Below are 25,425 nucleotides of genomic sequence, written 5' to 3' on the forward strand. Positions count from 1 at the left end.
CAAACAAAAATATAAAAGGGGCCGGACCGTCTATAACTCGATACGTTCGTTACGCCCATGAAACGGCAGCATTTTCCATCCCGCTTGTCACATTCTCCTTCAAACACCGACCTTTTATTCTACTTTCCACTTTGTGTGTGGAAAGTTTTTATTGTCAGGCCAAGTCATGCCGGTGACTTGCTACAGGTACAATGTAAACCTGTGCTAACCTGTTTCATTGTACAACCTGGTTATTTACCCAAACACTTAATATTCATTCATGCCCCCCCCCCCCCCTTGGAGTTCCCTTCGGATGCATGCAAAGTTTTGGGATGATACATTTTATGGCTTTGGAGTTATGGGACACACACACACACACATCTCATTTTTTCATTTCTGTTCCTCACAATTCTATCCCTCTCTTTCATTCACAGACATGCACACACACACACACGCACACACACACACACACACACACCCACACACAGATACACTTAATTAATTGTACAGTATTGGTTGTTCCTAAACTTAAATAATTTAAAGGATTGTTGTAAATGATGTTAATTTCACAACATCCCATATTCAACTTTATTTAAATTGCAAACCTCAAACATAGTTTCTCCACCTAAAGCAAGAACGTTAACCCGGAAGCAATATTGACTAGTTTCCCGACTCCATGGATCATCAGCTGGGCACCGTTCCTCCTCGAGGTTTCGATCCTTTCAGCCCAGGACCTCTCCAAACGGCGGATCCACAACCTCGATCATGGATCCACATCAATAGATGGTACATCAGTAGATCCACAAACTCAGTTGCGTCCAGGCAGTCAGTCAACCCATCAATGCAACATCACTTATTCAAACTTTACTTGCAATAGGATAATGTTTTATCATATATTTATAACTTTCCTTACACACTCTATAATATAACACACACACACACACACACACACACACACACACACACACACACACACACACACACACACACACACACACACACACACACACACACACACACACACACATTATCTTTTGTTGTTGTAGATTCACTTTTGTTGTCTCGATCTCCATCAGCAGTTTCGTCGTTTAAGAAATCACATCATTTTTTTTCTTGTCTGGGATGCCCGCAGGTATAATGAAGCCTCGTCAAGCAGGATGGCACGGACCGTGGAACAGCGAATAAAAAAATTTAAAAACCACCTTTAGAGGCCATTTTTCCCCGCAAAGCGGGGGTTGGCCTTTTTCGGGAACTGTGGTTGTTGTTGTTTTTCGGTCCCCTTTTTGAAGCAATGTTTTACGGCCGGATGCCCTTCCTGACGCCAACCCTTTTTGCCGCCTTTAACGACAAGCAGGGAATTACCAGTGAACTGGTACTCAATTAGCCGACCTCGGAAGGTATGAACAGGCTGAGTCAACCCCCCTGGCGGTAATTCAGCGATCGACCGGGATTCGAACCCAGGATCCTTGGTATTTTTTTTATCCTAAGCCGGCACCCTAGCCGCTAGCCCAACACCAGGGAACAGCGAATGAGGTCATCAAATCCACTAAACTCTCGCTTCGGGGGGGAAGGAGACAAAGAAGATCTGGAGGAAATGCTCATCAAATCTCAGGACGATGTGCCGCCCAGAAAGCGAAGAGAGTTGCCAGACACCGCCCGAAACAAAGGCACCAGCGGAGTGGGGATTCTTTTGATCATTTAATAAAAATTCTGAGGATAATTTTCATGGATTCCGAATACCGATGCAAAGAGGATCTCGGAAAAAACTCCTCGATATGGGAGATTAGCTCTCACTGGCCAAAGCCATAGAAATAGATCAACACCTTCAGCTCTCGCATAAGCAAACAAGGAGCAGAGATTGCATACCCTCGCCAGGATGTGATTGTTTGGTGTATTTTGTGTTTTATTGCTGATGTAGATTTATGTTCAATCCAATATAGTGTTGTAGATATTTTGGACAGTATGTGATTGATGAATCAAGAATTCAATGTCCAAAACCTTTTGTCAGAAGAAGGATCACAAATTTTAATTCCCGAGGAGGATATCACTTTTCGTTTACAAGGAAATACACAGCAAGAAACATGAAACCCTCATCAAACCAAGAACGTACTGTAAATCACGAAAAGCACACTGCCAGGTACACAACAAAATCCTAAATCAAAGTCCTCAGTGAAAATCCTGGTACAGTAGAGATGTACAAAGAAAATGTCACATCAAAACACCATCATGCATAGTATACAATATCAACTTACAGCAGGGGCGGATCCGGGAATTTCAAGATGGGGTGAGGGGGGGGGGGTGGATGAGACAAAAGCGCTTGGGGGGGGGAGGGGGGTTAAGAGGGGTCTGGGGTCCTCCCCCGGGAAATTTAAAAACTGATCGTCAGAAACGGCATTTCGTGCGTTCTCGGAAGTTTCTGCAGCTCCTTGCGTTCTTCCCTGGTCCAACAGTTCAGCAGATTCGCGATGACTAATGGTCAGATAGAGGAACTGGTGAAACGACTTGCCCAGCTGTTCCTTCTGCTATAAATTAATGAATTTTGTAGGTGTGTGTGTGTGTCTGTTTGTGTGTGTCTGTTGGTGTGTGTTTGTGTGTGTCTGTTGGTGTGTGTTTGTGTGTGTGTGATGTGCGCGCGTGCGGCATGTTTTTTGTCCTGCACACGAGTCCTGTTCTCCTGGAGCTTTCTGATATGGAATTTCTGATTTGTGTTGTTCTCGCGAAATGATTGTTATGATCTCCTGAGTTAATTAGGCAAATTAACTACAAAGAATCCAGAAGAATTCCCATGTTTCTAAACGCACGCCATGTTAAGGTGTATAGAGCAGCTTAATAGGTGTTGGTCAAAGCCCGGCACCGCCATGCGCCGAGGTTGTGAAGATCAAGGCAGGGGGTTCTCCCCACAAAGCCCGGCACCGCCATGCGCCGAAGTTGTGAAGCTCAAGGCAGGGGGTTCTCCCCACAAAGCCCGGCACCACCATGCGCCGAGGTTGTGAAGCTCAAGGCAGGGGGTTCTCCCCACAAAGCCCGGCACCGCCATGCGCCGAGGTTGTGAAGCTCAAGGCAGGGGGTTCTCCCCACAAAGCCCGGCACCGCCATACGCCGAGGTTGTGAAGCTCAAGGCAGGGGGTTCTCCCCACAAAGCCCGGCACCGCCATGCGCCGAGGTTGTGAAGCTCAAGGCAGGGGGTTCTCCCCACAAAGCCCGGCACCGCCATGCGCCGAGGTTGTGAAGCTCAAGGCAGGGGGTTCTCCCCACAAAGCCCGGCACCGCCATGCGCCGAGGTTGTGAAGCTCAAGGCAGGGGGTTCTCCCCACAAAGCCCGGCACCGCCATGCGCCGAGGTTGTGAAGCTCAAGGCAGGGGGTTCTCCCCACAAAGCCCGGCACCGCCATGCGCCGAGGTTGTGAAGCTCAAGGCAGGGGGTTCTCCCCACAAAGCCCGGCACCGCCATGCGCCGAGGTTGTGAAGCTCAAGGCAGGGGGTTCTCCCCACAAAAGAGATCAGATAGGACAGCGGAATGTGAATGATTTTATTAATGGTAAATTATGCTATTTTGGAATAGACGGCGCTTGTGTTTCTGAATGAAAATGTCACACACATCATGTGGGGATATGGTGACGTCATGGTGTATGTTCATGAGGGCCAGAGATGCCATCCGACTTTCTCCCATGGAATTTCTCAGGTAGGTCTTCAGACGACGCAGGCAAGAAAATGAGCGTTCGGCCTCACAGGAGCCTCCAGGGAGGGTGCATCCAATATGGAGTAGGACTTCGATGGATGGAAATTCGTCTCCATCTACTGCGCAGAATCAATCCATGAGTGTGCTTGGAAGCGTGTTGTTGGGCTTCCTTCTCCAAAACATCTGCCAGTCTCTAAGCTCATGTATCAGTCCTGCGGGATGTTCCATGTCGTTTTTCCAACGCAACAGCTTCTGATGTCGGGCTGGAATGTCGCAGGTATCGGCGATTATTGCAGATGGCATCAGCAGAAATAGATCACTACCTTCCCGATTTTCAGCACAGAATCGGGGGTCCATTTCCTGGCTGAGGTGGTCGAGAAATGGAATGCACATGTTTCTGAGGTGGAAGAGCAAGGGAGTATTGGCGGCAGTGTTTGGACGAAGGATTTGTCGTTTTACAACTCTCGGCATTGTGACGTCACCTCCTACATTGGCCTTGGCACGATCGAACCAATGAAATAATTCAGTTTCAGCATTTGACCGGAGTTGAGTGAGCGCGTCCTTCTTGTCGTCAATCATAGAGTATTCCTCCAGCACATCCATGCCGTTGCGTTGCAGAGGGGGCGGGGCGGCGGGGGTATTGGGGGGGGGGGGGGGGTGGTGCACATGACTTTTATACTGGCTGGAATTGGGAGGAGCAAGTCAAAAAGGAGGAGCGAAGATGGGATTGGTCGCATGAAGAAAAGGGGAGGAGAATAGTAGGATTGGATGAGCAAAGTGTAGGTGGGAGGGATGAGGGCAGTGGGGATTGGTCAAATGAAATATTGGGGTGGGAGGCAGCTAAGATCGAGGGATACAATGTGATTGGTCGAATGAAATATTGGAGTGGGAGGGATATCCCGCTGAGTGGGGAGATTGAAGAATGCATATTAAAATATCCTTAATGAGGAAGATATGTTCTTTTGTTTGCATCAGACTTCGCGGAGCCAAGACTCTCCCAATTCTGCTTGGAGACTTCAAGGACAATGTGAAAGTCATTCACTTTATACGACGTGAATGTGAATGAATGAATGGCGTCAGGAAGGGTATCCGGCAATAAAAAAACATTGCCTCAAAAAGGGAACCATGATTGTCATGGGGCCTGCAAGGCTAAACCCTGCTCTCGCAGGGAAAAATGGCCTTACAACGATCATTCATTCATTCACAAAGGATATTCCTGTCACTCTGCCCTCTTATCAGTATATACAGTACGCGTCAGAAGTAACCTAGCTTCCACGGTCCGCGGATAACCCGGTCAGGATAACCCGGTCAGGATAACCCGGTCTCACATCATCCGCGTCCACATTCAACCGTGCATAAATTTGCATATTTAATGAAGTTCGTCTGTCAAACTTTGGTTTCCGTGCGATAACCACGAAATATTGGCTGATTTCCACAAAATTTTGTACACACGTGTCTCAGCATAACTCGATCAAGTTTGAAAACCAGCATGAACCGCACATAAATTTGCATATTTTTGGAGATCCATCTGTTCAGTGTGCCCCAACAGTTTTCCGGACGACAGACTGCCGGTAGGGGACATGTATTGCAGCGCAATAGTAATACTCAGAATGCTTGTTTACCAAGAAAGCCTCATTTTTCTACAATTTGCTTACAGAACTTAGTATAAAAACATTTTATTTCTATATTTGAGTGTATTAAAACACAACGCAATAATGATTTTCTGAATCATTATTCGATATTGCACAGAATCATTTATCATCTGGGAAGACCCGATCCAACATTACATAAAAAATGATTTTACCATTCTGTGGTTCTCCACAGAATTATGACAAGATGTGGTCTAACGTTGCCTCTTAAGAGTTTACGAACTCGAGCAAACAATTTTGATCAGGGTGCCAGAGATAATTCACCTACTTGAGAAAATCTCAACTTCTGTATGGAAGTCACCAAAAAAATTGCACAACAGGTGAGCAGGTTATAAACACACGCGTTTGACAGGTTGTGGCTCATATAAATCACTCGATAAATTTTACACTTCCACAATAGCTACCCACCCATGTGACTGATGACGTCAACAATTTATTCTCCCATGCACCCCGACCCCACGCTCCTCCCTCTTCTCAGGCCTACCTCGTGTTACTCGACTAGTGAGCGAACAAAGGGCAGCGAATGCTGCTGGCAACCAAAGCGTAACAAAATGCTGCAGGCAGCCAAAGCGTAACAAATTGAGGGATCAGCCAAATGGGGCGCGGGATCAATTATGCCCATGGAGGTGGGATTGGAGGGTGGACGCAAAATGAAAGGACCTAAACTCATGGCTTTACACAATGCAGATATTACAAGGGGAAATGGCCTATTCTTACACATACTATGACATAACTAATACTCTAAGGTGGCCTACGTGTAGCTCATGGACTAACTAAGGGGGGCAACCCTTTAACCTTTAATGATCAATATGTGCCAATCTCAAAACCGTAGCAATATATTCCAACAATACGTATGTGTATTGTAACGGATTTGGGAAACCGTGCACTGTGTGTGTAATTCATTACCTGTTCACCGCTGTTCAGCTCCATACCCAAATAAGGTAACAAGACCATGGCATTGCCATATAAGGCCACAAAACAGAGCATGGGGGCGGTACCCAAACGGCCGAGGGCGTGTCACACCCCCGCTTGAGAGATGCGTGCAACAATCGCGCAAAGAGAGTACATGCTACTGGGCTGGTACGAGAGGCTGGTACGAGAAGCTGGTACGTGCTGCTGAACTGTTACGAGAGCGGGGTGCGTGCTGCTGAGCTGGGTTCGAGGCTGGAGCTGGGATCGAGGTACTGGAGAGGAGAATCCCAGTGTTACCGACAGAGAGAGAGAGAGAGAGAGTCGTGGGTCGGAACGGAACCTCGCCAGATGGACGAACCTCCTGCCATTCCTGTCATCATCCCCGTGTAAGTCTGACTGTCGTCTGTCTGTTTGTTCTGTCTGGGGAATAAGTTAAGCCTGAATAGATAAGCTAGAATTGCACTGTGTCTTCTTCTTCTGTAAATTATTTTCGTTTTCTTTCCTTCTCCCTTGGTTTCTTTGATTGTGTAAATAGTAGTTAATAAATCCCTGTTATTTCCTCCCTTTGCCTTCTTCTTCTTCCTCGTCCGATCGTCCTTGTCTTTTCCATCATTGAACACCTGTGGCACGATTTGGCCAACCGCATATGAATCGGGTTTAGTCAATTGATAAACGGCTCGCGCCGCAGTCCGCTTCGCTCGGCGTAATCCATTAACGCTGCGGCTCGGGCAGAAGTTATTCCCTCGTTCCCGGCTGGTGGCAGTAATTAGGTAAGTAGCGAACCCCTAGGCCTACGGACCCTACCTGCCGTCGGTCCGGTAAGGACGTTGTAACTTCGAGGACCACGTCGGTCAGTCACAGACAAGGGGATTAATCCCCCCTTGATAAGGGGAAGAGGGGCCGACGTTGAGATCCGTAAGAATTGGTGTCAGGAGTGGGATTCGGACCCGAAGTGCGCTTAACGCACTCAAAATTACGAGCGGCCGAAATTATTATTAATATTCCAAATTAAAAATCGTGCCATGGATGATCAAGGCGACCGGATGCCGGTGGGGGAGTTACAGAAGGGTTAGAAGCAGCCCAGGACCCCAGGGAAGAGGTGGGAGTAATGGAGGAGGAGCGCAATACGCATTGGGTTGCAGAGGGTTCAGGCGCACAAGATGGTGTCCTCGTGCACAAGGTGGCAGCAGCACAAAATGGCGGCTCGCACGTGGTTGCGGCAGACGGGCCCACAATGCCAATGGACTTTGGCCTATTTATGACGCATTTCATTGCATCAATGAAGGGTGACAGTAGGGGATTGGATGCAATGATGGTTCCCCAGGGAATCGACATGGAAAGAAGGAGGAAGGAAGCAAGGGACAACCCGGAGGGATATCGGGAGCAAATAAACGCCAACATAAAAAAATGGGGGAGATCGTAGACCGCATGGGAGGCGGGAGAGGCACATCGGTGCACGACGAGGTAAAGCAGGTCGAGAAGCGCTGGTTGAGCGAGGCAGAGCAAAGCACGGGTAAAATGACGGGTGTAGAGATCGCGACCCGGGGTATGGGAAAGCCGGCGACCGCCGAGGTAGGAGAGAAAATTTTATTCGGACCAGCGGTCGTCGAGGGAAAGAAAAAAGAAATTAAGTCCGAATCATTCAAAGCCGTAGTGGAAATTGGAATTGGAGAGACCACAGATGTAGAAAAGCACTCGCGGCAGGGAGGAATGGAAATTGCCCAAAGTCTGTGCTCACATCACGATGCTGTGCTTATTAACCCCAATAAAGATTTTCAGGTGTTGGAGCGAGGAGGAAGAAGAATTCCCCAGGTGAGTCGCCTGTATATTGTGCGGGGAGATTTTGTAGAAGGATGTTTGGCGACAAAAGAATTTTCGCGCGCTTGGGATCGAGAAAGCATCCGGGCGTTGGTGAAGGGTCCCTTGTGAGTGGGATGAGTGGAAATGGCACGCTTGTGGAAAAAAAAGTGTGCATCGGGGAATGAGCGTGTTACAAAGTGTGAGGGTGAAACCAAGTGCAAGCGAGAATGCACGTCGGAGTGTACGGAGTGTGACACGGAGAGTGAGTTGGTGGTGGCGCAAGTGCGAGAGGGCACATCGGAGCGCGAGTGTGAAACCGAGTGCGAGCAAGAATGCACGTCAGAGTGTACAGAGTGTGACACGGAGAGTGAGTTGGTGGTGGCGCAAGTGCGAGAGGGCACATCGGAGCGCGAGTGTGAAACCGAGTGCGAGCGAGAATGCACGTTGGAGTGTATGGAGTGTGACACGGAGAGTGAGTTGGTGGTGGCGCGAGTGCGAGAGGGCACATCGGAGCGCGAGTGTGAAACCGAGTGCGAGCGAGAATGCACATCGGAGTGTACGGAGTGTGACACGGAGAGTGAGTTGGTGGTGGCACGGGTGCGAGAGGGCACATCGGAGCACGAGTGTGAAACCGAGTGCGAGCGAAAATGCACGTCGGAGAGTACGGAGTGTGACACGGAGAGTGAGTTGGTGGTGGCGCGGGTGCGGGAGGGTACATCGGAGCGCGTGATGGTGAGTGTTACAGAGGATGTAACCGGAGAGTGTGCGCAAGAGTTGGCGCGAGAGTGTGCGGTGATGATTGGGTGTGCGGAAGAGTGCACGCCCGTGGTGGTTACGGAGTACGTAACGGGGGAGGGTGCACGTGAGAAGTGTGCGGACAGCGAGTGGTGTGTAACAGAGGAGTGCATGATAACAGAGTGTGCTGTCGGAAGTGAGAATGAATGCGACACAAAGAGTGAGAGCGATACGGAGTGTACATGCGAGGGTGAGAGTGACCCAGAGAGTAAGGTGGTGGTGGAACGTGTGCGAGAGTGTACACCTGAGTTAGTGGTGGCGTGTGTGCGGGAGGGCGCACCGAAGCGCATGATCGGGTGTGCAGAAGAGTGCACACCCATGGTTGTCACAGAGGATGTGACCGAGGAGTGGGCACGAAGAGGTGTGTTGATGAGGTGTGCGAACGATGAGTGTGTGCCAAGGTGTGCGGTGGTCAGGTGTGTGACGAAGTCTGTGAGCGTAATGAGTGTACCTGGGTGGTGTGTAAGAGAAGGTACAATGACGGAGTGTATGGAGACACCTGGATGTGTGAATAAGGCGTGAGCAATCGGTGCGCGGTGCGCTTTGTTGGATGCGAGGCTCGGCGCAGATTGGTGCTGTGTCGCTTCTCTTCGAAGCGTCGTTGCCGATTCGGGCATGGCCCCGCCCCGCACAGTCGAGTCCGGGCTTTGCCGGGCAAAGCGACCGGTCCGGTTCAAGGGCAGGTAGGAGGGACCGGAGCGGCCGCTCCCTTGTGGTTGCGGCGTTCCGGCCGGGCGAGATCGAGCCATCGGGCCGGAGACCGAAAGGTTCCGCGCCATGATGGTGCGTGGAATCTCGGTCCGAGCAAACCGCCTCCCTTGAACCGAAAGCCGGACGGACTCAACCTGCAGGTGACCAAACCACCCAAATTCATAGCTCGGCTTTGTGAAGCCGAGTTTTAATAATGTAACGACGCACCGAGGCTCAGATATAGTGGACTGTGATGGTAATAGTGTTTTGGATCCGAAATTTGGAATAGTGAATAGGATTGGCAGAAATGATTGGCAAATTGATGGGCAAAAATGATTGGCAGTGATTGGCAAATTTTGATTTGCAGGAATTTGATGGCAAAATTGATACTGGAAGATGCCCGATGTGGTGGGATGGCAACTCTGCCATCCCTCACAACACGGGGCACATGAGCACTAGTTATGGGGTTTGGCAGTGTAAGCTCGCCGAGGGAAGGTTTGGATAATTGTATAGGGATCTAGAGAAGATTGACCATAGGTAACTGGAGATTTAAGTAGCGACATTATACCTGTAGTGGGGACGTAGAGAGTAGGGTAGTTGGATTATAACGACGAGGGAGCGCAATAGTATAAGGGGCGACTGGGAAACGCGAGTTTCAGAGGGGAGTAGGTAGATCAGATGATGCCGTGTGTGTGAGAATCGTGATATCGAGCAAATGAGGAATTGCTAGGCAATGCTCGGGAAGGATGTGTGTGTGAGCGTGGGAAAATCTGGGTGCCTGAGGCAATGGTTTGGAGAGTTAGAAGTGTATGGTGAAAAGTGCGATTGTGGGTTGTATTGAGCATGGAAGTGTATGGAGCAGTGTATGAGGAATAATTGTGATTGTGCGTTGTATTGTATTGAATGAAGAAGCCTGGGAGGAAGGAGGGTGCAGGAGGCACCAGGTGTGATTGCACAGGTGTGCAAGTGAACAGGTGTATGGAGCAGTGTGTGACTGAGTAATGGTGATTGTGTGTTGTGTTGAGCAAATGGTCCTGGAGGAAGGAGGGTGCAGGAAGCACCAGGTGTAGGAGTGATGGCACAGGTGTGCAAATACAGGTGAGCATGGTGGTATGGAATAAATGGTCTGGAATATATGGAGTATGGAATGGATGGTGTGGAGTGAGTATGGTGGAAACTGTGGAGTGGAGTGGTTGGTGCGAAGGGAGTGTATGGGGAGGATGGACCCCATCACGAATACCCGGGGAGGGTAGTTTAAGAGTTAGGTAGAGGGTACAGGTAAATTGTGGTTGGATATTGGCATCTGTGGTGCGTGTGGAAGAATGGAGTTTGGATGGGTGCATTAGTGACGTGGAAAAGACTGGGCATGTGGCCTGTTAGAGGGATGGTTGGTTGAGCGCTCCGCCACTGGTAGTCTGTCGGCCAGGTGAGGCCGCAGGTGGGCTCTGGGAGCCGTTAGAGTTCAATGGGGCCCGAGGATCCAGAGGAAGGACCCGGGTAGCCCAGTGCCAGAGAGGGCACTGAGGGGGTAAGCGCCAAGGAGGGCCTTCCCCAGGTAGATAGGTAGGGTGAGGAGCTAGGTAAGCTCGGGTGGCAACTTCAGTGGCGGAGGCGCACAGGTAAGTAGACCTGCTAGGGGAGCCACACGACTCAGTCCCGAAATTGTGCAAAGGCACAGGGAGTTGAACCGGGGGAGTGAGACCCCAAATTGATGAAGCACCACAGTTTGGTCATTGGGAATTTGGTTCTTAAAACCGCATAGAGTGTAAGATGGCCAATGGATTGGCAGGGAAAGACCCCGGGTAGTGTAAAGTGTATTAAAATCATTTAGAGGATAGTTAGGATTAAGAATCTCCTTGTACCATCTACATCCACTCACCTGGGGTGACAGAACTCCACACCGTGCCATGGTGTGTTGTTTTTATTTTTCTGTGCAAATGTTTGGATTATGAGACGCATCATGACGTGGGTGTGACATTGTGCTTGATGTTCCATCTCTTCCTCCTTATGAGAAATTGATGAGGAATTTGGATGATGGCAAATTTGGTTAGAGGGGTTGTGACGAATTTGGTATTAGGGGAGATATGGGGAAAACGTGACGCTAGAGACGAATTGTAAATTGTTGTAAATATGGGTAAGGGCAAGGGTGGAGGGGGTGACAGGGGGGGGGGGGGTGGCGTACGGTAGGGACGAGCTTTCTCACTTCGCTCTCCGTGCGCACCTCACCTTGCATTGCCTTTGTTGATGTGTACCCTTGTGACCTTACCCCTCGCTAACCTGTCTTCTCTGTCTTCCTTCTCCCAACCGAGGATCGTGCTCTCTGGGCACTGAGGGGAGCGTGCGGGGGGGCCGTGTCGGTATGTGCTCCGTGCTCTGTTTGGACAAGAAGGGTGGGGTCGCCGAGAAGAGACAAGCCCATGGCGCGCCACGGGGGCGGGGCTGTTCAGCTCCATGCCTAAGTAAGGCTACAAGCCCGTGGCATTGCCATATAAGGCCACAAAACAGAGCACGGGGGTGGTACCCAAACGGCCGAGGGCGTGTCATGCCCCCGCTTGAGAGATGCGTGCAACAATCGCGCAAAGAGAGTACATGCTACTGGGCTGGTACGAGAGGCCGGTACGAGAAGCTGGTACGTGCTACTGAACTGGTACGAGAGTGGGGTGCGTGCTGCTGAGCTGGGTTCCAGGCTGGAGCTGGGTTTGAGATACTGGAGAGGAGAATCCCAGTGTTACCGACAGAGAGAGAGAGAGAGAGAGTCGTGGGTCGGAACGGAACCTCGCCAGATGAACGAACCTCCTGCCACTCCTGTCATCATCCCCGTGTAAGTCTGACTGTCGTCTGTCTGTTTGTTCTGTCTGGGGAATAAGTTAAGCCTGAATAGATAAGCTAGAATTGCACTGTGTCTTCTTCTTCTGTAAATTATTTTCGTTTTCTTTCCTTCTCCCTTGGTTTCTTTGATTGTGTAAATAGTAGTTAATAAATCCCTGTTATTTCCCACCTTTGCCTTCTTCTTATTCCTCGTCCGATCGTCCTTGTCTTTTCCATCATTGAACACCTGTGGCACGATTTGGCCAACCGCATATGAATCGGGTTTAGTCAATTGATAAACGGCTCGCGCCGCAGTCCGCTTCGCTCGGCGTAATCCATTAACGCTGCGGCTCGGGCAGAAGTTATTCCCTCGTTCCCGGCTGGCGGCAGTAATTATGTAAGTAGCGAACCCCTAGGCCTACGGACCCTTCCTGCCGTCGGTCTGGTAAGGACGTTGTAACTTCGAGGACCACGTCGGTCAGTCACAGACAAGGGGATTAATCCCCCCTTGATAAGGGGAAGAGGGGCCGACGTTGAGATCCGTAACAGTATATATACCTACATACATACAGTCATGGCCAAAAATATTGGCACCTTTGCACTTTTTTTCAAATAACTCACAATTTTCCCCAAAAATATGTTGAAATTGACAAAAGTATTTGGTCTCCACAATTATTTATTTCACTGTTAATATTACAGAACCTTTGTTTTTGATTCACAACTTAATATTTCCTTTTAAATCAGAAAATAAAAAGAAATGGCATTGACAAAATTATTGACACCCTAGACTTAATATTTGGTAGCACAGACTTTGGACAAAATAACTGCAGTCAAGCACTTCCGATAGCCACGAATGAGCTTCCTCCACCTCTCCACCGGCAGTTTGTCCCACTCTTCTTGTGCAAACTGCTCCAGTTCTCCCAGATTTGAAGGGTGCCTTCTCCCAACTGCTGTTTTCAGATCTCCCCACAGGTGTTCAATGGGATTTAGATCTGGACTCATTGCTAGCCATTTCAGAACAGTCCAGTGTTTTGTCTTGAACCATTCCTGGGTGCTTTTTGAAGTGTGTTTGGGGTCATTGTCCTGTTGCAAGACCCATGACCTTCGACAGAGACCCAGCTTTCAGACACTGGGTTGAACATTGCGCTCCAAAATGCCTTGATAATCTCCTGATTTCATGATGCCATGCACACATTCAAGGTACCCAGTGCCAGAGGCAGCACAGCACCCCCAAAACATCACTGAACCTCCTCCATGTTTGACTGTAGGGAAGGTGTTCTTTTCTTTGAAGGCTTCATTCTGTTTTCTGCAAACATGGAGATGATGTGCTTTACCAAAAAGCTCTAATTTGGTCTCATCTGTCCACAAGACATTCTCCCAGAAGGAATTTGGCTTGTTCAGGTGTGTTTTAGAAAACTCGAGTTGGGCTTTTTCAGCAGTGGGGTCCTCTTGGGTCTCCTACCATAGAACCCCCTTTCATTAAGTTGGCGACGGATGGTGTGAGTTGAAACTGTCATATCTTGTGTCTGAAGGTCAGCTCAGCTTGAATCTGTTTGGCAATTGATTGAGGTACTTTCTCCACCATTCAAACAATCCTCAGCTGCAATCTTCGATGAAATTTTATCTTGCGGCCACGTCCAGGGAGGTTGGCTACAGTGCCATGGGCCTTAAGCTTCCTGATAACATTGCGTATGGTGGACACAGGAACATCAAGGTCTCTGGAAATGGACTTGTAGGCTTGACATTGTCCATGCTTGGCTACAATCTTGTGTCTGACCTTCTCAGACAATTCTCTGGTTTTCTTTATTTTCTCCATGCTAATTGTGGTGCACAGAGTGACACAAAACAGCAGAATGACTCCTTTTCTCTATTCAAACTCGGTGAATGAGTGATTTTTATATAAAAGGCACCTGCAACTCACCACAGGAGTTCAATTCCAAAGTAAAGGATAATCACCTGCTTGAAATCTAGTTCTTTCGAACAACTTCCTAAAGGTGCCAATAATATTGTCCGGGCCATTTTAGGATTTCTGTGTGGAATAAGCTAAGATTTAGTAATATTTTCAGCTTTTTTGTTTTCTCCCACTGCAAACCAAAGAAATACATTTGTGGATACCAAAAGATTTTTTATTTCAACAATTTTCTGGAAGAAATGGTGCATTATTTGAAAAAAGTGCAAAGGTGCCAATATTTTTGGCCACAAATGTGCACCCCCCCCCCCCCCCCCACCACCCTTCTCACCTGGGTACTCCTGTTAGTAGGTTATAACAATCAAAATGTATTCCCATGCATAAAGAAAGAGGAAACAAAGAAAGAAGAAGAGAGGGAAAAACCAGATTAGGCCGGCACGAGAGGGAAGGAGTAGTCAGCCAGGGCTGGAGGGTGCTGCTCGTGTAAAGGACCGGGCGACCTGAGGGAACCCCTCGGAATCTGGTCATTCCCAAGGGAGGATCTACAGTCCGGTGGTCCTGAAGATGTCAGAAGAGGAGAGACCCAGATGATGAGGATGTGAGCGGTATTGTATCCTCCCGTATCAACTCAAGGCCCGGTCGGGGATCCAAACTGGAGGAGGTGCAGCGAGAGTTCTAATCAGCACGGCATTCAAGGCAGGCCCCACAATAGGGCCCCAGGCAGCCCCAGCGGTAGGCCCCAATGCAGGCCCAGCTGTAGGCCACAATGCAGGCCCAGTGGAAGGCCCCAATGCAAGCCCAGTGGTAGGCCCAATGCAGAGGTACGGCAGCAAGAGTTCAATCAAAATCAAGCTTCAGGTAGAGGCGGACGCAGAGGTTTAATCAGGCACAACCTTCAGGTGGAGAGATTGCAGATGGAAACTCTACAATACACGAAAAGGCACTCCGCAATGAGCCCACCTCCAAAATGGCCACTGTTCGAAAGTCTCTGATGTTATGCGTACGATATACGTGAACGTTTCCTGCTTTGCTTATGAATGTTTTCTTGCAATATGTTGATGCCATGTTGGTGTAGTGCGAGCCTGTAATTCTTACTTTTTTCTCTTAATTTGCACCGGAAAGGGAGGAGACTACCGGCTTCTTGCTGATGGCTCGTGTGAGCGAGTTGATTGCCGCCATCTTTGCCTTGTTTTATTAAATGTTGTGCCGAAAGGGAGTTTCGTGTCTCGTCTTGTCCGAACCGTTTGATCACGGCCCTTTTCCTGGATCCACTGTTCTCTATTATCCTCCGTATTAGCTAGCCTTTACCGTAGGATTCCCGAGCCTACTTTTCATGGTCCTTCGAGCCGGATAACGAACAGCTGGACAAGGAAATCATGAACAAGAATATCGCCGCTACCCGGACTGCTGATTGTACTCAAACAGCAGACAATACCAGCGACATTAGCCCGGTTAGTCCTTTCAGCACTCATGGCATGAATCCATTTGTCTCTGTTTCGGTGGCCGCCGTCAGCTCCGCACCTGTATCAGCCACCGAATTACCGGGTCCGGCCATCATCAGCACTGGCAATGAATTAACGGCGTCTTCCCGACCCGAAAGGAATATACGTATCCCTGAACGTTTGAAAGACTATGTTCTTAACTACGTACCTTCAAACACGAGTGGTTCTTCCCTTAATCAGGAGTGTGGGCCGAGTTATTCTTACCGACGACATTCGTCAGGAAGCCACCGACCAAAGACTGCCTCACTATGCAGTGCACATAGCTCACGACGCAGACATTGTTCCAGCTACAGCCGTACATCCATTACATCCCAACTCAGTGGTATACAATCGGCTATTCTCATGGAAAAACGAAAACGGTATGAACTGGAGGAACGAACATGTCAAGTTGGGGAGGATGAGAGAGCTGAGAAACGTGGACAGCAGCTGCAGGATGAAGTCCTTCAGGCTCAGGAGATGGAGCACCAGGCTCTGAGGGAACGCGAGGCCTTGTCCGTCCAGCTAACAAGACAGAGATGTCTGAGGAAGGCCGAACAGGACCTGGAGGAAGCACGGTTGATAGTGTCGTTCTTGGATGCAGGAGATGAAGCGCCTAACTCTCCAACCGGGCGTCCAACCGTTACCGCCCAGCATATGATTCTGTACGGTGGTGGAGCGTCATGTACTCCCTCAGTTCAACCAAACAAACCATTGCCAACGCAGCTGCCGCTACTGCGGCCAGAGCCGGAAATTGCCATCACTGCCGACTTACAATCCACATCCACTCCTCGATTAATCATTAATGACAATCCATCACCGAAAGAGAAGGTGAAGCAAACTCATGCAACTGCATATTCATCGGCCACCACAGCTCCATTCGAAGCTTCAAATTTTCATCCTAACATGTTACCATGTCATCATGCACCCTATCTACCACCCTCGACTTCACCACATGGGCATCCAGTTCACCCATCTGAGACGCCTGCAACACCCAACCTCATGGACCTATTAATAGCTTCATCCTATGGCGTACCAAAACCGAGTCTGCCTTATTTCCAGAGTGGCAGAGAAAGTGACTTTGCCCTTCTCAAGCTTGCATTGGATAGCCTGATAAGTAATCACACCTACTCGTCAGAGGAGTACAAATATCAAGTACTCTTAACACACCTTAAGCTACCAAGTGCATACAAACTTGTTCAGGCCTACATGCATGATCCGAAGCCATACACGGTTGCCTTACGGGCCCTGCAGGACAAGTATGGACAGCCAAGGCAACTCGTACAGAGCGAAATTGGTGCCATCATGAACATGGCACCAGTGAGGACTGGAGATGCAGAGGCCTTTGAAGAATTTGCTCTCGCAGTGCACTGCCTTGTGGGTATGTTACAATCCCTCGAGGGTGAGTATGGATTTGAACTATGATGTGGCTCATATGTAGACAGGCTAATTAGCAAACTGCCACCGAGCTATCGTGATGGATTCATTGAGCACTACATTAACCAAGGACTTTTAAACGCATATTCTAATCAGACCTACACGTTGCACCATCTGGCAGCTTGGCTGCAGGCGAAGGCCCGAGCTAAACGTATAGCGAACCAAGCTGCTGTCCTCTACAAATGTGAGGGCCAGGGATTAGAGAGAAAGGAACAGCATTCTTCATCTTTCAAGAAGAAAGAATCACAGGCCTCGGTGTTTCACAACTCTGAGTCACCAATAGCTGACACAAGGCTACAGCCATTGCGTAATGTTTCTTCAACAACCAAGACCAAGCCTTATTGTCCTCATCGTGACACCAGTGATCATTACCTCGGTTCCTGTGCGGAATTCAAGAAGCTTTCCACAGACCATATTATTAAGTGGATAAGGGAACATGACCGTTGCTGGAGGTGCGGTCGGTCACACCCAGCTGATCGCTGTACACTTAGGAAGCCATGCGTTGCTTGCAACGAGTTGCACCTAACCATCCTACATGATGCAGCGCAGAGATCCTGCGATACCGTCCTAATGACAGGCTCCGCACCATCTGCAGTGTACCTTGACAAGCCTTCCCGTCCACATGATGTCCTGTTCAAGGTCGTAAAGGTGCTTCTTCATGGCCCACAAGGGTCCAGAGAGACCTATGCCATTCTAGACGATGGTTCAGAAAGGACTATGCTTTTGAATTCAATAACGGAGTGGCTGAACCTGGTGGGTAAACCTGAAGCATTACTGCTCAAGACACTGTGAGAAGATACGTTGCAGTGTACATGGGCTTCTGTCAAGCTTCAGATATCATCGGTCGAGAACCCGAACCAGAGGTATGGGATAGATGCAGCATTCACTGCCACAATGCTGTGCTTATCTGAGTATTCGTACACAGTGGCCGATCTTCAGAAACGGCACCCCCACCGAGCTGGGATACCACTCCCTTTGATTAACAAGGCTCAACCAACAATATTGATCGGGTCAGACTATCCGCACCTCATCTTACCAAAGCAACCTGTGCAATTTGGCCCCAAGGGTGCTCCAGTAGCAGTTTGTACCAACCTGGGCTGGTCACTACAAGGACCGGTCAGCGTACTAGAGCAAAGTGATGTGACTGAGCTCCGGAAGTCAACTTTCTGTGGAACAATGTCGGTGGACATACAGGCCTTACCTGACCCTTCACAGTACAAGACTTGGAATGCTCTGGTTGTGGCTGCACAGCAGTGTCCCAATGGGGTGGCCTATGATCAAGACTATCCTACCTTAAGCGCTCACCAGCGTGGGGAGATAGAGAATCTTCTGCTTCAACGCTCACAGTACAATAGTTTTCCGGACGAAGTCCAGATACTTGCCACGGGTAGGGATTTACCCATCAGAGGTCGAGTGGCATCTCTCTCACCTGAATATGACCGTACCCTTGGTCTCATCAGAGTAGGAGAAAGACTACGCCGTGTGGATGTCCTTACACAAGATGCTGTGTGTAATGAAAATGTATCTAAGTTGAACCCAGGTGTGATGCTCTCTCCATCCGCTGAGAGGCATCTATAAGAACTCGGATGCCCATCGCTCCGAGACACTCCTGCGACATTTATTATATGACATGTAGAACTCGAATGGTGCGTATACTTAGATAATCTAGGCTTGCTTGCATTGATTGATAATTACTGAACTATCTCCATGATTCCATGATTCTGATATATTGCATGATTGTACTTTTACAGGATGTGCCAGAGATCAAATTGTCATTAAACCTACCATCAGGTCAAAGTTGTGGAACTCACTTTCATTACAATTAATGACAACTAGCCGAAACCCGTGGAACATCCACGGAAGGGAGGATGTGGTGTATGGATAGAGTGTACCATTATGGATGGCATAGGGGATTTGCTTGTCCGAGTAAGAGTTAGGAATAAAGATGAGAATGAAGAGTGCGTATATGAACAACGATCGCCGACACCGGCACAAATGCATGCTTTGGATTGTCCACTCAGTGGACGGCTTGCTTTCGCCTTCGCCTGTCCAATCAGCGGACGGCTTGCTTCGCTTTCGCCCAGCAGACGCCAATACGATGGCGTCGTAAGATGGCGTCGTATCGGCAGTTAATCAGATGCTTTTGGGCCCCAACGTCGGCTAATTCAGATTTTTCGAGTATGGCTGTACGTGATAAACAAAGAGCGCGGTTCATAGATCGTAAATCCATTAGTGCCATGGGCATCGGGTCACTGGGATAACAGTCGAGGTGGATAACAGGGATAACAAAGTCGAGTCTTTACGCTATTATTATATAGATTTTGTCTTGCCGTCTGATCGAGAACGAGAGGCGAACGGGAGCGACATGGCAGGACACAGAATGATCCAGGTGCCGCAATTCGCAGCCGACCCGCAAGCAGCGGACGCGGGCGCGGAGCTGAAACATTGGCTGAAAACCTTGGATAATTAATCAATTCAAGGCCCAGGAAGCTGCCGTCACCAATGAAACGAAATTGGAGGTACTACAAACAAAGGTGCATCACAACGTGTATCGCGCGATTGAACAATGCGTGACGTTCGATGCGGCAGTAGCAGAGCTGAAGCGTATTTACATCAAGAAATGAAGCGCGGTTTATTCCCGGCACCTGCTCGCAATACGGAAACAACAGCCCATGGAGACTTTAGATCATTTCACGCAAGAGCTCCGGCGTCTGCTGACCAACAGTGCACCGGAGGTGTGGACACACGAACAAGTTTGTGATGATCTTGTGCGTGATTCTTTAATCTCAGGACTCAGATCCCCAGTAGTCAGACAAAGACTTCTTGAAGAAGCCGACTTGACGCTCGCTGAAGCCCTGCGGCTGGCTCACGTCTATACCCAAGCACGGGAACAATCCGACACGTATGAACACCCATACGTCACTGCGGGGACATCTCGGCAAGCTCAACCGGGAAGAGCGACCGCCGAGGACGCGGATGCAGCCACGGCATCTCTGCCGGAATCGGAGACCCCGGCCGCTCCCGAGGAAGACCCTGATCCGGGCTTGACGGCCGCAGCAGCAGCCGGACCAAAGCCCGGACGTAACGCTACGTGCTATTTCTGCGGTAACCGAAAACATCTCAGGTCTGTTTGTCCGGCTCGAGATGCGACATGTCATTTGTGCACAAAGAAAGGGCATTTTGCAAAGGTTTGCCGAACAGTGACGCGGGACAAACGAACCCGCTCGACAATGAATGTGCTTATCGCCGAGCCAGTGGGCTGAACGAAGCGCGGGGCGCCTCGCCCAACTTTGATGAGGAGCGCACCTCCTCGTGGGCCCCTGGCTGAGCGCTCAACCTTGGTGAGGTTCATCGCGCCGCCTAAACAAGTGGCTCAGACACGACAGAACGCGGTGCAACCGTCCTTGGCCGGCATTCGTCCGCGCCCCTGCCAACTGTCCGATTCGGCCACCCGAATGGCTAATGTTGGCTTTGAAACTCCGCACGTGACACGAGCGCCCTCCGGAGGCTGCTCATACGAACTACAAGCTCCTGCTACAGCACGGAAAGCTTTAGCTGGCTTTGAAACTCCGCGCGTGACACGAGCGCCATCCGGAGGCTGCTCGTACGAACTACAAGCTACTGCTATGGCATGGAAAACTCTAGCTGAGGTTGGATCCACTCGCGAGGCGCGAGCACCACGCCTAGACAACGCGATAACTGCAGGTCCACCTGGCCTGGCTCGAGCTATAATTCCACTCATGATCGAGGGAATTTTTGCGAATGCTTTGATCGATACAGGTTCCATGGATAGTTATGTTGATTATCGACTGGTGCAAAAGCATGGATGGCCGATTCTTGGGACAAGACGTCGGATCTTTACGGCCTCTCAGGGGCTTAGGCTCAGCACAAAAGCGTAATGTCGATTGAAGCTTGTATAAAGGGACGAATGTTTCCGGATGTGCATCTCATGGTCTTACCAGCATTATGTGCAGATGTTTTGCTCGGACATGATTTTCTCAAGCGACATGGACGGTTGGAAATGGAATTTGGTGGCACTGATATGCTTGCTGTGTGTGCTCTTGCAGGGATGGAATTTGAGCCACTGTCGCTGTTCCCAAATATGACCACAGACTGTACACCTGTAGCGGTTAAATCGCGACGCTACTCACGAGCTGACGCGCAATTAATTGCGGAAGAAACGGCCCAGCTATTAAAGGAAGGTATCATAGAACCTAGTCGGTCACCATGGCGGGCCAAGTTCTGGTGGTACAAAGTGAAGCGCATCGCAGACGCATGGTAATCGACTATTCGCAGACGATTAATCGATTTACACAGCTGGACGCCTACCCCCTACCAGGGATAGACTCCCTGGTTCGACAGGTGGCCCAGTACTCGGTCTATAGCACTCTCGATCTGCGTAGTGCGTATCATCAAATCCCCATCTCCGAGGCCGACCGTATCTATACCGCGTTTGAATCCGGTCAAAGGTTATACCAGTTCACCCGGCTACCTTTTGGGGTCACGAACGGGGTCGCGTTTTCAGAGGGCTATGGACGACCTCATCGCTAAGGAGAAATTGACCGACATCTTTGTATATCTGGACAATCTCACGGTTTGCGGGCATGACCAGGAACATCATGATGCAAATCTGAAGCGCTTCCTAGAGGTCGCGCAGAGGACCTTAACTATGAATGAGGCTAAATGTCGTTACTCCACGCACACGATAGATCTCCTGGGGTACACCGTGACCCACGGCTCTGTTGCTCCGGATAAGGAGCGTCTGCGACCCTTGCTCGACATGGCTCCGCCCTGCGATCGTGCTTCGCTGAAGCATGCTCTCGGGCTGTTCGCCCATTATTCTAAGTGGGTGCAAAATTTCTCCGTGAAACTCCGCCCACTTGTGGACTGCGAAGCGTTCCCCATGAGCCTTGATGCCAAGGCTGCTTTTCATGGCCTTAAGTCCGACATCGCTGGGGCCACTGTGGCGACGATTGACGATAACAAATCTTTTGTTTTGGAAAGTGATGCCTCGGATCATGCAATAGCTGCGACTCTCTCCCAAGGGGGCGCCCTGTGGCTTTCTTTTCGCGAACTCTCACCTCCGCTGAGCGGTGACATTCATCTGTCAAAAAGGAAGCGTACGCGATCGTCGAGTCGATTCGGCATTGGCATCCCTATTTGCTTGGCTTCCAAATTATCACGGGCCAACAGAGCGTTGTGTTTATGTATGACACCCTGCATGCTCAATGCATTAAGAATGAGAAAATCACTCGCTGGCGCATCGAACTCGCCGATTTCTGTGACACCATCAAATATCGCCCAGGGAGGGATAACCTGGTTGCCGACGCCCTATTGCGGCCAGCAACGTGTGCGGGCCTCATATCTTTGGAGGGTCTGCGCGCTTTGCACGACACTCTGTGTCATCCTGGGGTGACGCGTTTCGCTCATTTTGTGCATTGTCGTAATCTGCCATACTCGGTTGAGGACATTCGCCAGGTCTGTCACGACTGTGCTATGTGTGCGGAACTCAAACCGCGTTTTTACAACCCTCCCATGGGGACGCTGGTCAGAGCTACTAGGCCGTGGGAGAGATTGGCGATGGACTTCACAGGGCCGCTGCCGGCATCGAGTAACTCTCGTTATCTGCTCACTATTGTTGATGAGTACTCGCGATTCCCTTTCACTTTCACGTGCGCAGATATGACGGCCGCCACAGTTATATGGTGTCTGCAGAACTTGTTTTCTATGTTTGGGAATCCGGCCTACGTGCATACCGATCGAGGTGCAGTGTTCCTGTCCCAGGAAGTGAGGAGCTTCTTACTTCAGCATAATGTCGCTTCTAGCTATACCACCCCATATAGACCACAGGCGAATGGGCAGGTCGAACGCTTCAATGGGATTATATGGAGGGCCGTCACGCTAAGCCTTAGGTCCCTCGGCCGGGGCCTAGATAAATGGGCTTGGTTGTTACCTGTGGTGCTGAACTCAATCAGGGCTTTACTATGTATGGCCACCAACCAGACTCCTCACGAACGGATGTTTCATCGCCCGAGGAGCTCGGGGAGTATCCGATCTTTACCTAGTTGGCTCGCTGAGCCCGGGCCGGCCTATCTCAAATGTATGGTTCGCACAAGCAAGTATGATCCACTAGTGGATAAGGTGCAGGTACTCCAGGCTAATCCCAAGCATGCTCGCTTGTTGATGGCAGATGGACGCGAGTCCACGGTCTCCGTACGCCACCTGGCCCCTTGCGGGGCCATTGACCCTTGCGAGGGCATCGACGAACCAATTTACGAGTCTATGGATTCTTCCGAGGCTCTGCCTACAGAACATCTGCCGTCCCGCCCGTCGCAAAATACACCCCTGCCTGTAGGCACTGTGGTGCCTCCCCCGTCGCCCGCTTCAGGGGGCTACTCTGATGCGAGGGACTCCGGGCTTGGGGATGCAGTACCCGGTAGTTTCCGGACCCGTGCTGGCAGGGAAGTTCGCCGCCCTGATCGCTACGGATGGACCGTCTGACATGGACTGACATCGCTACTCTACTAATGCTGCTGCATGCTTGATTCCTGCCTAGCGGAAGTGTAGTTCTAACAGCGGGGAGAATGTAATGAAAATGTATCTAAGTTGAACCCAGGTGTGATGCTCTCTCTAACCACTGAGAGGCGTCTATAAGAACTCGGACGACCGTCGCTCCGAGACACTCCTGTGACCTTTAATCTATGACATGTAGACTCGGATGGTGCGTATACGTAGATAATCGAGGCTTGCTTGCATTGATTGATATTACTGAACTTTCTCCATGATTCCATGATCCTGATATATATTGCATGATTGTATTTCTTCAGGATATTGCCAGAGATCGAATTGTCATTAAACCTACCTACAGGACAATGTTGTGGAACTGATTTTCCATTACACAGGTCAAAGTTGTGGAACTCACTTTCATTGCACTGTGCATCCTATTGTTTTAGATCCTCATCACCCAGTAACTCAGCTCCTCATTCAAGAATGTGATGACCAACTGCTTCACTGTGGTCCGGAGAGAATTCTCGCTGAAGTACGTCGCAAGTATGGGATTCGGCGTGGTCGAGAGGCTATTCGTCGACACCAACATCAATGCCACGAGTGCCGAAGATGGCATGCCAATCCAGAGGTGCCAAGGATGGCTGATCTACCCCCTGCTCGGTTACGACTATACAAGCCTGCCTTCTACTCTACTGGAGTGGACTGCTTCGGTCCTTTCACCATAAAAATTGGAAGACGAACGGAGAAGTGCTGGGGTATAATCTTCAAGTGCCTCACTACCCACAGCGTACATCTGGGCCTCCTGGAGGGCCTTGATGCTGATGCCTTCCTAATATCTGTCCGTCGCCTCATCGCCCGTAGAGGGAAACTTCACGAGACCTTTCCGGGCTCAGATGGCCGTGCTCGAACTGCCAGCGTTCAAGTTCGTGGCAAGAACTATGTTCGACCACTTGCTAAATTGATCCGGCTGTTGAAGCTTGACGATGATGGGTGAGGGGTGAATGGACTGAAACTTTCCCTTTTTACCAATTTATTCCACAAATTTGGGGGTGGCTGTTAGAAAGTCTCTGATGTTATGCGTACGATATACGTGAACGTTTCCTGCTTTGCTTATGAATGTTTTCTTGCAATATGTTGATGCCATGTTGGTGTAGTGCGAGCCTGTAATTCTTACTTTTTTCCTCTTAATTTGCACCGGAAAGGGAGGAGACTTCCGGCTTCTTGCTGATGGCTCGTGTGAGCGAGTTGATTGCCGCCATCTTTGCCTTGTTTTATTAAATGTTGTGCCGAAAGGGAGTTTAGTGTCTCGTCCTGTCCGAACCGTTTGATCACGGCCCTTTTCCTGGATCCACTGTTCTCTATTATCCTCCGTATTAGCTAGCCTTTACCGGAGGATTCCCGAGCCTACTTTTCAGCAACTCTCCTCTGAATCAACGTCTTGGTACCTCCCCTGCCCCACAGCCAATCATCGGCTGTATACCCGTGGGCCGAACCACTTCGTCGAACTCAGAGGGGGGTGGAGGGGGGCGGAGGAAGAGGAAGAAGAAAAGAAAGGTCACGGACCGCAACAGCTCTGTGCTTCAGATTCTGGAGATGGCTCATTATTATAAAGTTCTTTTTACCTTCGCAAAAGCGGAAGGTTATGTTTTGATCGCTGTGTATTTATTTGTATGTCTGTGTGTGTGTGTGTATGTTATTCGCATAACTCAAAAAGTATTCAACCGAATTGCATGAAATTTGGTGGGATGATTGGTTATTATACGGGACACATTTGATTAGATTT

General features: G+C 49.7%; 1 protein-coding gene across 1 annotated transcript; it reads left to right on the forward strand.

Annotated features, from left to right (window-relative positions):
• Positions 1-682: 682 nt before the first annotated feature.
• Positions 683-24,938, forward strand: LOC137427885 (uncharacterized). The gene is made up of 2 exons (XM_078777670.1): positions 683-765; positions 24,089-24,938. The coding sequence occupies exon 2, from the start codon at positions 24,280-24,282 to the stop codon at positions 24,634-24,636; it is 357 nt and encodes a 118-aa protein (XP_078633796.1). The 5' UTR covers positions 683-765; positions 24,089-24,279; the 3' UTR covers positions 24,637-24,938.
• The last annotated feature ends 487 nt before the right edge of the window (positions 24,939-25,425 follow it).

Source organism: Myxine glutinosa, chromosome 5 (assembly GCF_964187855.1).
Source record: "Myxine glutinosa chromosome 5, kmMyxGlut1.1, whole genome shotgun sequence".
Taxonomy (NCBI): Eukaryota; Metazoa; Chordata; class Myxini; order Myxiniformes; family Myxinidae; genus Myxine; species Myxine glutinosa.

Bases quoted from the DNA above. Each gene is read 5' to 3' on its own strand.
- LOC137427885 (XM_078777670.1), top strand. From the start codon at position 24,280: ATGGCTGATCTACCCCCTGCTCGGTTACGACTATACAAGCCTGCCTTC.